This window comes from Sorex fumeus, unplaced genomic scaffold (genome assembly GCF_029834395.1).
Source record: "Sorex fumeus unplaced genomic scaffold, SorFum_2.1 ptg000100l, whole genome shotgun sequence".
NCBI lineage: Eukaryota > Metazoa > Chordata > Mammalia > Eulipotyphla > Soricidae > Sorex > Sorex fumeus.
The window spans coordinates 491,118-505,075 of NW_026606157.1; the positions used below are offsets into that span (position 1 = coordinate 491,118).

Genomic DNA, 13,958 nt, shown 5'->3' on the forward strand with positions numbered 1-13,958 from the left:
TCAAGTTAAAAGGGACTAAAGACCTCCAGATCAGACTTCAATCCATAAATCATATTGAGGAAAGCACAGGCAGAACTAATGTCCCAACGTCTCTCTAATGCTGCCTCCTCCCTGAAGTCTTCCAGGCTTTGTCTCTTGCCTCAGCAGAAACCTATTTTCCTAAATTCCATCAACAAAAGACCTGATTTCTTCTCTTTTTCAGTATCACCTTTGCTGATACTTGTGTTGTTTTTTTTTTTAATTTCTTCCAAAAGATTGTAAATTCATGGGCAGCCAGATCAAATATAGTTAAGTTGGATCTTGAGTGTAATAGTTCAATAAATGCTTTCATATGTGGAACAAAAAATGATATTCAAGAGATGGGTAACCTTTTCCTAATGCAGCCCTTACCCCCCAAAGCTGCCTGCAAAACTAGTTCCAGTGGTATCCCCCTGCCCCCATCCCCTGGACACTCTGCTAGATAGTCACTTATCTGTCAAAATTCCTGGGAAAGAATCACTAAAACTTTTTGTTTAAGTAAATTTTATGCTTGCTTTATTAGATATAAAGTTCAGTGTAAACTAGCTGCCACAGGTGTACTTGGCTCTGTAAGTCTCAAAAACCCGTTGAGAAGAGCAAGGGCATTTGATAGTTAAATTCTCTACCAGGTGACTTCTTTGAGCAAATTCCCATTCAGCTTTTCTCTCATGAAACTAGCCCTTCAGCATGACTCGTAGGGGCAAGGTGCACTGATGGTCATGTTTTTAGCTTATTATCCAAAGTTCAGAGAAGCCAAAAAGCATGGACTCAGAATTTAACGGTATGGAATTCTTTTTTTTTTCTTTTTGGGTCACAACCAACGATGCTCAGGGGTTACTCCTGGCTTTTCACTCAGGAATTACTCCTGGAGGTGCTTGGGGGACCATATGGGATGCCAGGGATCGAACCTGGGTGGGCTGCATGAAAGGCAAACACCCTACCGGCTGTACTATTGCTCCAGCCCCATTCCATTCCAGTTAATCCCACACTTGAGCCTTCTGAAACCAGAAAAGCAATCCCCCAATATTCCACCAATACTCTATGTTCCCTGAGATGTGAGCTGAGAATATTTCTAGCTATTTAAACCTGGTTGTTTGCACGTAATAGGAACTTCTATTGCTTTGATATTTTCTTAGTAACTTTCCTCTCCAATTTCTCTTTTACCTCCACACACATTGCATGTATTCTTAATAAATATGCTAAAGTCTCCAATTTGCCATAAAGTTTTCTGAGTCACTTATATGCTTAAATTCTACTCAAAAATACTTCAGGCACCCCATTTATTCACACTCAATGGTTTTACTAATATCTCCTAACTTCCTCTTATTTCTCAAGTTTCCAAGTTGCCTTCCTGCTGGGATTGCACCTGATCTACAATGCTGATACAAATTCCTGAAGAAAATTCACACCATGGTTCTGTTTCTGGGTCTCAAAACATTCCTATGCGATGAAGAACTACATTTTTTCTTCCGAACTCAAAATTCTCTGATTTTCTCCCATTTAGGATTGCTATAAAGAAAACAGAGTCCTTGTATTCATAGTATCCTCTTCCACAGCTTGAGATAGAAAATTTGACTCAACTTAATTTAAGCAAAAGTGCAATTTACTATCTCGTATAATTTGGGCTGCCTTGTAGGAGCTCAGAACTAAATATTGGTATCCCTAAATGACACAATTCTCTAGCAATGAATGACTCTTGTATAGATGCTATATTAAGGAGAACAATTCTTATAATACCAAACCCATGGGCTAGAGCGATAGCACAGTGGTAGGGTGTTTGCCTTGCGCGTGGCCAGCCTGACTGAGCCGGGTTCGATTCCTCCGCCCCTCTTGGAGAGCCCAGCAAACCACTGAGAGTATCTCACCCCCATGGCAAAGCCTGGCAAGCTCCCCGTATTCGATATGCCAAACGCAGTAACAACAAGTCTCACAATGGAGACGTTACTGGGCCCGCTGGAGCAAATCGATGAACAACGGGAGGATGGTGCTACAGTGCAATTTATTGATTGATGTAACAACAACAACAGAAAAAGCTGGAGCATCTAATTTCAGGTTCATTCTGCTTGAGGGACTCGTACACGTGTCCTCAGGATGCCGTTTCTTTTCATTTCTCAGCTCTTCCTTGTGTTATCTCCATCTTAGTTGAAGCTGCGCTCTCCCAACTCCCTTTTGTCCCTCATTGCAGCTCGTCATTCCTCTTCTGTATTGATTCTATCTTGAAAATTAAGGGTCTTCACCCCACTCTCAATCTCAGTTCAAAGCTGTTGCCCTGAGTCCATTTCACGGGCTGACTGGGTCATTTTCAATTTCTGCATGAATGTCTGTGTTCACAGAGAAGAACCAGACCGAGGAACCACCGTTTGTAGGGAGGCGCTGTGCCAGTTCTACAGTAATTGATTTCCAAGAGAGGAGGTCCCCTCGGTATTCTGGGGGCCTTCTCTGAAATGAGGCAAAAAAAAAAAAAGGGCGCAGGAAGAGCAAAACCACATGTTTCCTTTATATTCCGCTTTTGGAAGAGATGAGGGCACTGGTCAAAAGCGACAGAGAGGCAACGATGACAGGAACAGGGAGATGCTTTCTGCCGGAAGCTGTTCAAAAAAAAAAGAGAAAAAAGAAAAAAGATGTTTTAACTAGAAAAGGCTTTTGTTTTTTAAAACGACCGCATTTCATTGTAGACTAACTTTTTTTTTCACACCTGGTAGTGCTCAGGGCCTCCTCATGACCCTGGTCTTGAGGGTACCCCTGGCAGTGCTTGCTTGGGAGCTTATGCGGTGCTGGGAAATTCACCTGGGTCTCTGTTGGATAACATTCCTGTTGTCCTCGCTCCTTCCTCAGGGAGCTTAGGTTTATTGAGCTACTCCCATAACAGTGCCCCCGAGGCACACCCAATTCCTCAAGCACTAATAATCCTATATTGTTTTTCTCTTTCCCTTATGTCACTTGCATGGTTTAGCAATGCCCTTTTTGTATAGACACAGGAAGACAGTTGATCTATGCTTTGTAACATGGGAGTTAATTGACTCAAAATAATATTTATTTCCCAGCATCCATTTTTATTTAACTTAAGCCTCAGTTGCCCTTAGTTCCTAGCACTCCAAAGCAGGGTCCCAACGAAGGGACTGGACGGACACAAGGCAAGCTGTAAGCTACTCTGGCATCAAAAGGGAACAAGTTAAGCAGCATAAGTAATAAGTTAAGAGCACAGTCCTGGAACAAACTCGGTCATGACCTAAAAAGAAGTAACTGAATAAAGACCCTGCTGGGGTTAAGAAAGACTAACCTGGCCTGAGAACTTTGATCTGGAATATATAGTGAGATGTCCCCAGGAAAGCCAGCCTTTAAGTTTAACATATCTCTTACTGTGTTCATACAAAATGACTAGAAATATTAAAAGAAGTAGATTTAATATGATTGTTTAAATGGATTACTAGCTAAGGAAAGGAAAAAGCAATACACCCTGGATGGATTCCCCCCTTGAGCGGATCTCCTAGTAATCTGGAGTGCTGAACCCTCAGGTGAGATTTTGTCCTTAAATTAATTTCTTAGAACTTCCCCTGAAGAAGTGGCTTTACCTTTGTTTGTTGTTATGACGATGTTCAACCCCACCTATATGTACCCCACCTTCATGATGTCTCTATAACTATGCTGTAAGGGGAAGGAGGGGGATATAATGAAGTAGAGGACTTTGAGGTAAGGAGGAAGAAGAATATAAGGAAGACGAGGAGGATGAGGACAAGGATGATGGAACTATGATGACTGGGACTATGGCCAAAACTACAACTACAATTATGGTGTAAAGGGAGAGATCACACTACAATGGGGAGGAGGGGAAATAAGCTGTCTACCAACAAGCCTGGGGCCCTGTATCTCCATTTCCTGATCCTTCATCTGTCTGTCGGCATGGGCTGGCCTGGGGAGATGGCTCTCACGATTTTCCTTGGAAACTCACAGGTCTTCAACATGAAAACCACGTACTTAGAGGTAGACTCACATTTTTAACTTCGAAATTTCTTACAAGGGGCCAGAATGATGGCAACAAAGGCATGGTAGGTAGGACACTTGCCTTGCATGCTGCTGACTTGGGTTTGATCCCTGGAACCACATATGGCCCCCTAGGCCTGCCAGGAGTGATCCCTGAGCACAGAGTACAGAGCCAGGAGAAAGCCCTGAGCACAACCAGGTCTGACCTCAATAACGAACAAAAACGAACCAAAAAGGAAATTTCTTTTTTTTTTTCTTTTTGGGTCACATCCTGTGATGCACAGGGGAATTCTTGACTCTGCACTCAGGAATGACTCCTGGCAGTGTTCGGGGGACCATATTGGATGCTGGGAATCAAACCCGGGTCAGTTGTGTGCAAGGCAAACACCCTACCCACTGTGCTATCGCTCCAGCACCCCCAAAGAAATTCCTAATAAAATATTTGAAGGTATCCACCTTAAAAAATAAACAAGATAAACAAAACAAAAACAAAACACCTATTCTTAGATTTTTCTCACTTAATAGACCTAAGATTCCTTATTTGCAGATAATAAAACAGGCACCTCCAAAAGTTCAGAGGTTTGTCTCTGGTTACCCAGCTGACTGGGAATCACCAATAGGCCTATCTATTACCATCATTTTCATCACCATTTTGAAAGCTAACATTGATGGAATATTTCATTATTCTGTGGTAGGCAGTGTTTTAAGCACTTGAAATAAATTATGTAGTTCTCGTGACAAACTTGTGAGGTATTTATTCTCATTATCTTCAGTTTAAATCAATAAGGCGCAGAGATGGGAAGAAACATGCCAAACATCTCTGAGCTTTTAGGTATCATTCTCATTTAGTGGCGCAAGCTCCTACTGGCTCCAAAGTCTGTTGCCTTTACATCAGGGCACTCAGTCTCCCAGACTCATTTAATTTCCCACTCCTCCTCCCCCCAAATCCCATTTTACAATATTAAAATCACTGAGACAAAGAGAGACTAAATGCTTTGCTCACATTCTCACTAATTGGTGGGATTAGCATGTAAAATTAGGCTTTCCGTAAACAACTGACCATATTTTTTTTCTAGAAGTATGCTTAAGAATTTTGCTTATGTGAAAAATTTGAACAAATAAGCCCCTCTTCTTTGTGAGTCCAGTGATACAGAACAGAGCATGTTCTTGTGTGTATACAGATTTTTGGCACTAGTTACTTTGCTGAATGAAGCAACATTTAAGGACAAATAATGAACATATTTTGAGTTTTCCAGCGGCATGAAAACATCCATTACTGTGGTAACCTCTCATGTGAGGGGTGAGAGAAGTATTAGAAGGCAAAACTGTTCATTCAGCATCCCTTAAATAATTTTTCTTTTGCAAATTTACTCCCTTCAGAGTGAGGATTGGACCTCACCAGCTGTGGTCAGGGTTTATTTCTGGCTTTGTGCTCAGGGATCACTCCTAGAGATTCTTGGGGGACCCTATAGGATGCCATGGATAGAATCTGGAAAATTCACATGCAAGGAAAATATTCTGCCAGCTGTACTATCTCTGTGGACCCTAATTTGACTTATTGAATCTCTAAAGGTGACAAATTTCTGGGAACTCAGAATTTGTAAACTTCAGTTATAGAAAACAGATCCAATAAAAATAAACAGAAGGAGTGAATGTGGGGTCAAAGTGTCTAGATTTTCTGACAGCTTTTCCAATACTTTGTACTCCATTTCTTGCCCACAAAACGTTTACAGAAAGTAGAAGATTATGGAATCCCTTAAGTCATGTTTGGGATTTGAAATATCTAGTCAAGACAAATCACACTTCCAGAATCTTGTAATATGCATGGCCATTCCTGCTAATCTTTCATGGAAAACCAAGTTGTAATTGTGTTGGAGTAGTTTAACCAGAAGAAAGTGGAGATCATTAATATCATTACTTTGGAGGGTGGTGGTAGGGTCCTGAAACATTTTCCTGGACAGTTACAAAGCATATATATATAATATATACATATATTATATTTATATACCCCTCCATTATTTTCTTACTCCTTGACCTAAATGTTTCACTATTTTTTCTTACTTAACATATATTACAGGGTTAATTAACATAACAGAAAAACAGTCTATTAAATTCATAAGAACCAAGTAGTAGTATCTTGTGCCAAACAATGTCCTGTTCAGGCATATTTTCAAAGAATCCTGGCACCTGAATATGAGTGTTCTCATTGATTATCAAAAAAATCTCAGTTTTATTCATATTATATCCCAGCTTTTCCTTCTTTGCAAACACCCTAATCTTTCAAATCTGTGGCACAGACACTCATTTTCTTCTTGTGGTGTTGCTTGCCGCAGGCCCAGGAGAGGAGGGAGGAGTTTGGTAGGTTTCCTCACTCCTGGCCCGCGATGGCAGACAGGCCAGAGGGAGCAGAGCCCAGGTCTTAGTGCGGGTGGGTGCCAGACTAGGGACTTTTCTGAGACACAAAACACTTGAAGTGTGGGGAATGTTGAGATGCTGAATTATCAATAGCAGCAGTCAGGTTGGAACTATTTCGAAGAAAGTCCCTGGGCTGGGCTGCTGTTAGCTGTGGGTGTGATTGCATGTCCCGATCGATGATGCTGGGTTTTCTTTCACATCCAACAGGGCACCACGTTTGCTACAGAACGATTGTTTTGTGAAATGGTTGTGCCTGGCTGTAGGATAACATTGGGTTTATCTTTTCAACCTTGCCACAAGGGAATTTAGTTTATTTTAAAGCAATGTCCTTTATGTATGGACACAGGAAGACAGTTAATATTATGCTTTGTACCTTGGGAGTTGATTGACTCTGAATAATATTTACTCCTGGGCATCTGCTTTCTTGACTCAGTTGTCCTTAGTTCCTAGAACCCCCAAAGCAGAGTCCTGATGAGGGACTGAGTGGACCCACGCAAGCTGTGAGCTACCCTGGCATCAAGATGGGCCAGGCCAAAGCGCCACAATACTCAACTATAAGTTGAGAGCATGATCATGGACAAATGCTATCATGATCCAAAAGTAACGACTTGAGATAAAGACCCTGCTGGGGTTAGGAAGAGCAATCTGGCCTGAGAACTGTGGTTTGGAATGTGATGTAAGATGTTCTCAGGAAGAAAAAAACTTTAAGTTGGTATATCTCTTACTGTGCACATACAGAATGACATTGCTAGAAATATTAGAAGTAGATTCACTACAACTGTTTAAGTGGATTACTAGCTGAGGAAAGAAGAAAGCAACACAACTCCTAAAACGTTATCATTCTCTATAATATAAAGTTTGAAAGTCTTTGGCATGAAATCCAAGAGTTTCCACTGTCTGGGTCTGTCAATCTATTCCCTCTTTCCCCGCCAGTCTCATCCTATATTCCAGCCATTCATATTTGGACATTTCTTGAAGATACCAGGTTGTCTGAAACCTACACGATTTCACGTTTACCATTTTTTGCTTGGGATGACTTTTTTTCTCTTCTCTCATGGACTGTTCCCTCTTCAAATTCCATGTGGTCTTCTCCTGTGAAAGTGTCCTCACTTTTTCTGGACACAATCCGTAGCTGACTGCCTGAAGCAGTCACCAAGAGAGCATTATCCTCTGATAAATAACTTAGGACTTTTGTGTGTAGGCACTAGTTCTTAATTTCCTGGATTAAAAGTCCTCCCAAGAGAGTGATTTTACTTTATTGATTTTGTGTCACCCAGGTCTCCTATCCCAGTCCTTGGAACATAGATAATGACAGCTGAGGAAAGTGAATGAATAAAGCTTTGCTTCCTGTTTTATCTCTGTACTCCTCATTCACACAAGGGCTCATGATAAAGATAAGAAAAGATTTCAGAGGGAAAAGGAGAAAATTCTGTGGTTTCTTTTTTTCATAATTTTAGGGCAGGGGGTGGGTGGAGGAGGGGAAGGGCACACCTGGTGGTGCTCAGGCGCTACTCCTAGTTCTGTGCTCAGGGGTCACTTCTGGTATTGTTCAGTGGTTACTCCTGGTTTTGTGCTCAGGGGTCACTCCTGGTGTTGCTCAGGCATTATTCATGATTCTTTGCTCAGAAGGTGCCCTGGTGGTACTCAGGGTAATTATATGTGTGCCAGAGATGAAATCAGGGCTGGCAGCCAGCATGCAAAGTAAGCACTGCAGCCTCAGTACTGCCTCTCCAGAATAGAATGCTATAGTTTCTGCACTCTCTTTTCCAGTGGACATTTAATCTCTCTGTCTAGAATTCTGTACTCCTAGTGTTACTGTAGAAACATATTTTCCTAAGATAATTGAGAAAAAAAGGAGCACCAAGAAAGAAAGCAGGTTTGCTTAGTCCCTTAATCCCACCATTCCAAGACCAATGATATGTTTTTGGTCTTTTCTTCCCAAGCCCACTCAGAAACAGAACTTGTGAAGAAGAGCACCAGTCTGTGATCCCGACAGGACAGCGTCAATTGAACTCAACATTCATACCTTTTAGCAGTTGGCAGTTGTATGTACTGAAGTTCCCAGTGGAATGCAGTTGCACCCAATTTCCTTTTGGGAGGGAGGTCACATTGACCACTTCAAACAACTCGTAGGGAGGGACCAGGACCTCCTTCTTGAGAGTGAAATACTCCACAGGTATACCCAGGCAGGTCGATATGCTAAACAGAGTTTTGTTTCCCAACTTCGGTGTATCTTCTCTGAGGAGGGAGGCAGAAAGGAATTGGCCAAATCGAAGTGTGTCACCAATGGATGCTTCCAAGGACACATTCGTTGCCTCATGACGCACTTTGTAACAGTGAGAGTCATTGTTCCTGAGCATTTGTTTCCTCAGCAGCTGGATGGCCGAGGTCAGATAGTAGTGGAGGTATTTGAAGTGGAAGGCATGTGAATACTGTGCTGCAGACTGACCCGTGCTGGCCATGACTCTGGTGAATTCGGAGCGGATGTTGCTGTTCAGGGTATAAACTAGGATGGCCACAGCATGTGTTATAGTCATGTTCGGGGGGAGAGACTTTTCTTGGTTCAGCCAGTTTAAGTGTGCATTCTGCCAGATCTTGGAGTAATTCCGATTGGCTTCTACTTCTTTGGTGAAATAATCCCCTTCATTTAGCATTTCCATGGTCTGCTGGCTACAGCCTTGATACTGATCATCAAAGGAACCTGGTGTCAAGTCAATGACACTTGTGGCGGCAACCTAGGAGAGAAGAAAAATGGCCATTCTAATCTTTCAAGTTCTGAAGGTGGTGGCAGAACTGCTCTATTCTACAGAGCCAAGTTACCTAAGTGGAGGCAGCAGCTGCTGGCATGAGTTGCATACATGCGCATCACACTGACTGGTCTCTCTTGCATCGGTGACTTGGGGGAAGGACAGAGCTTACTCTTGTTTGACCAATATGGCTGAAAGTTTGAAATTGGAAAGTACATCTTGCAGGGAGGAGGTGACCCTTTTATATCATTGCAAATGGCAGTGGCTTTTAGGGGTCGGAGGGGTAGCACAGTGGAAGGGCACTGGCCTTGCATGCAGCTGACTTGAGTTTAATCCTGGGTACCTTATAGAGTCCCCATAGCCCATCAAGAGTGATCCATAAGTACAAAACCAGGAGTAAGCTATGAGGACAGCTAGGTGTGGCTCCAAAACCAAATCAAACCATACCAAACACACATCCTCCCTGATCCAGTAGGTGTGAGAAATTTGAAGGAAATAATAAACTAAAAGTTTTAATTAAATTTCTTTTCTTCATTGAAGTTGAGGGAACATGATTACTATCGGGTTAGTGTTGATGCCTTTGGTGAACATAGTTACTTATTTGCAATTACTTGCTTTTCTGTTTCCCCTATGGCCTTTTCATATTTTACTACAGAGCAGTGTTGTTCTTTGCTTAAACACAGAAAGACCATTAATTAATGCTGTTCTCCTAATATTTGGGAGTTGATTGACTCTGAAATATATCTACTCCTGGGCATTGGTTATAATTACTTGACTCAGGCTTCAGTAGCTGTAGTTCCTAACAACCCCAAAAGGGAGGTACCACTGTGGGACTGGGATGGACCCAGGACAAGTGGCTGAGCTATCCTGGCATCGAAATGAGACAGTCCTGAAAGCATAAATGCATGGTCTTGATGCAAGAGCTTAGTCTGGGATTTTTGGTAAAAGCCTTGCTTGCTCTCAGAGCCCAGAGAACTGAGTTTTGGGATCTTTGTTTCTTACTGTGTTTATTCAAACAAATGCAAGTATTGATAAAAAGTAAACCTAATTGTTTAACATATACAACTAGAGGGAAAGGCAAAGCAATGTAGATGTCCCTGGGAGACAGAGTGTTTCCTTGGGTTAATCTCCCCCAAGAGAATTGCCTCTGCCAAATATTTTATCTCTGTAAATGATCAATCATACCTATGTCCTATACCTCAACCCACCTCAGATGCTTTATAAGTATGCTAGCAGCTCTGCATTAAATGCGTCATTTTCACCGTTAGGTTGTGGTCCCCTATTTCTTCTCTCTGTCTCTCTGCTGGGGAGGCCTGGGGAGGATGAGAGGTGGCCAGGCCACCGAATGCATGCATCACACAGCACCCACACACTTTGTGAACTCACAATAAACCACATATAAATAAGATCTTTTAGTACTTGCCCTTCTCCCTCTGAGTTATTTTGCTTAACAGGAACCCCTCTAGCTCTACCAAAGTTGTAGAAAAAGCAAGATTTCATAGTAACCTTAAGGTTACTGTACTTTTTGTTTGCTCCACTGACCTCCTGCACATTCTCGTGGTTATTTTGGGAAAGGAGCACACTGGTAGTGTTGGATATTACACGAACAGTGCTCAGAGCATGTGCTCCACTGAGCTATTTCCCTGGCCCTCTCACAAGTATTTTAAGGAGTACTTACAAATAAATATTTACAAATAAATAGAATGTTGAGTCTGGAGTGATAGTACAGTGTGTAGGGCTCTTGTCTTGCACACGGCCTAACTGGGTTCCATACTGGCACCATATATGGTTCCCTGAACCCACCAGGAATGATCTCTCTGTGAAGAGCCAGGAGTAAGCTCTGAGAACCTCCTGGTATGGCCAAACACACACACATACACACATATACACACATGCCAACAACAACAACAACATCAATAAATTAAAAACAGATCGTCTGCCATGTATGTGTGAGACCCCCCCCCCCACACACACACAAAAACAACATCAAAGAAAAAAACCAACGAAGACACAAATAGTCGGCCTTGTATGTGTGAGACCCTCAGTTCTGTTCCTGATATCAAAAGTTTTTCCAAGACAGGGAGGGACCCTGAGTCAAGTATAGCCCTTTCGCACAACCATTTGTGGCCACAAAATAAAACAACAAAACTAGAATGTCTATTGAGTTTTTGATATTTAAGAAAAGTGATGAGAAATAGTAGGTTCTCCAGTGAGCCTCAGCAAAATAATTGCCCTTTCATATGCCCAGGATCTGAAAATATGTGGGGCTGGGAGACCAGAATTTTAACCACTGAAAGAAGCTGTGCTGAACACAAATCTATGTCTCTGATAACAATGGGTTGATAAAAACAAACCCTAGAGAGTGGCAGACCTGACCCCCAGTTGCGCTGATCTACATGGTGACCAGCCTGGATCAATTCCACAGGATGCAAGGAAACAAGACTCTGCATCTGGCTACATGGTGACCCCTCCAGATGAGTCCCACAGCACGCAGGAACATAGGACTCTGCATCTATCTACAGGCGACCCACCCAGTTGAGGCCCATAGCACATAGTAACACAGATCTCATACCCACTGCCACCAGTTAACTCCTGGGAGGAAGGAAGAAGAGCTGAGTGAAACCCAGCAAACCCACTTCTACCAGACACTGCCCAGCAAGGACACTTGCTGAATTTCAGGACTTGGGGACAGTAAAGGGACAGGCAATGGATAGGAGTGGGGAGAAGACGATCTAAATGGCAGCCAACTGGAAGTCACTTATGAACTTACGGGCATGTTACACTGAAGCTAAACCTTTGGTTCTGGAGTCACATCTTGGGGTTCTAAGACCTTACTCCTAGCTCTGTGCTCAAGATCACTTGTGGAGGTGCTCAGGGGACCACATGAAATGCCAGAAATCAAACCTAAGTCAGCTGTGTATATGCGTGGCATGCACCCTCTTGGTTGCATACTCTCTCTGACCCCTGAAACCAGAGCTTGGAAAGTAAATTTATCAAGTCTCATCAACCCATTAGTTTGAGCCATACTTGAGTGACCGGAATCCTAAGATATTACCATTTGGCAAAGAAATGCTTTTCTGGAAGAAACACAGCTCTCACTTAAGGAATGTATTAAGAGATAGAGAGATACTGACTCGTTACGGTCAGTGTCAAGGATATTGTACTAGAACTACCCCCCAAACACTCCCAAATACCCCACATGACCTTTGGTACTTTTACTATGATTCACATAAGAAGTCTTTTAGCTGTGCCAAGTGTAGCAAAATTTTAAGACTGCTTGTGACTTAAATAATCTGAATAAACTTGACACAACAAGTTTGGAAATATTTCCACAGCATCTGTTCGAGTCCAAACAAAATAGCCACAAATACTATGCTCTGTCAAATCTTGCCATGCTGAGCTTAAAAAAATATTACTATGACACTAGATCTCAGATAAGTACCACTCCGTGCCTACCACCAGGAGGTTATTTTTCATCCACTTTAGTCACAACACTTGTTTTGAGCTGATCCATGTGATAACAGTCTAAGGTCCAGTAGACTTGATCATTTTCCATTATTTGTCCTACAGTTACACTTTAACTTCAGGGTGAATGAAGAAAATAATACCATGCCTTGCTAACTTCCACAATGCCACATGTACAGACCGTAAAGATTGGCACTCAGTAAACATCCTTACTGACGTATCATTTCAGGGATCAGCTTCGCCTAGGTATGCAGTCCTCACTAGCCCACCGCTAAATGACCGTCCTCCTTCCTCCCAGCCCAGCTTTCATTACAATGCCCACCAGCAACTGCACCTGCGTTAGAGGTCAGTTCTGTTGAAGAATGCATCCCTTGGAGAAGGTTTTGTCAATCTTTTTTGCTGGCACTGTCATCTACACTAAAGGAACACAGAGCCCAGACAACTAAAGCTCATCCAAAGGGGTCACCAGGAGCCTTTTCCTCCATGGGCACTCACCGTGGGTTCCTGCAGGCTGGAGAGCAGCAGCAAGAGAGGCAGGAGCGGGGTCCTGGGGCGAGGACACAGACTGCCTCCCTCTGCCAGGGGACTGTATGCGTGTGCACGGACACTCTGCTCCCACCGCCTCATGGTGCACCGCGGCCGGGGAGTCCTAGAAGCTTCTGTCCTCAGCTGGAATCCTCGCTCACATACATCCCTCGGACGCCCCCGTTGGCCACCCGGCACCAGCAGCTTCTCCGTGGATGTTTTGGACGGCAACTCCCACTGCCTTGCAAAGCTGAAATCTCTGGATAATCGTAGACTTGTGTGTCCAATGAGGGAGTTCTAAAGGGAACCCAACGTCAGTTCCCAGAAAATACTCCCCAACAAGTCCGTACACGGGGAATTCCAAAGCCTGGTGCCGGTCAGGCTGGGTGGCTGAGCCTTTATTTTCTCAGGCAGGCAGGAAAAGCTTACAGGGGACCGCGTGGGGGCCAAGGACATTATCTGCAGCTCCAGGCTTCCCTGGTGGAGGATCTGATTGGCTTGGGACAATGTCACCTCAAGGTGGGTCCAGGCCAGGCTCATCTGGTGCTGCTGATAGGCCCGGAAGGGGTGTCCCAAAGCCCAGAGCCTTATGGGGCGAGTGTCAAAAAGGAGCTTCTCTCTACCACTTTCCCACGGCCTTAGGAATGACACAGAGCTTCCCAAAGAGGAGGTGCATGCGAGAAGGATGCTGGGGGACTGGTATAACCTCCGAAGCGATTGGGGGTGCTTTCTGCCGGTTGAGTTAAATAAAGAAGGTAGATTTCCAAGGGAGCACAGGGTGATTTATGTTTTCCTGATTCAGGAGTC

At 43.3% G+C, this 13,958-nt stretch overlaps 1 protein-coding gene across 1 annotated transcript; it reads right to left on the bottom strand.

Moving 5' to 3' along the window:
- Positions 1–1,998: 1,998 nt before the first annotated feature.
- On the bottom strand, positions 1,999–13,546 carry ART4 (ADP-ribosyltransferase 4 (inactive) (Dombrock blood group)). The gene is made up of 3 exons (XM_056134632.1): positions 13,122–13,546; positions 8,441–9,149; positions 1,999–2,606 (listed from the first exon to the last, which is right to left on the bottom strand). The coding sequence occupies exons 1-3, from the start codon at positions 13,251–13,253 to the stop codon at positions 2,515–2,517; spliced, it is 933 nt and encodes a 310-aa protein (XP_055990607.1). The 5' UTR covers positions 13,254–13,546; the 3' UTR covers positions 1,999–2,514.
- Between the last annotated feature and the right edge of the window lie 412 nt (positions 13,547–13,958).

Bases quoted from the DNA above. Each gene is read 5' to 3' on its own strand.
- ART4 (XM_056134632.1), bottom strand. From the start codon at position 13,253: ATGAGGCGGTGGGAGCAGAGTGTCCGTGCACACGCATACAGTCCCCTG. The intron at 9,150-13,121 runs GTGAGTGCCCAT...CTTCTCTCCTAG, and splicing joins CCAGCCTGCAGGAACCCACG to GTTGCCGCCACAAGTGTCAT. The intron at 2,607-8,440 runs GTATGAATGTTG...TTTTTTGAACAG, and splicing joins CAACTGCCAACTGCTAAAAG to CTTCCGGCAGAAAGCATCTC.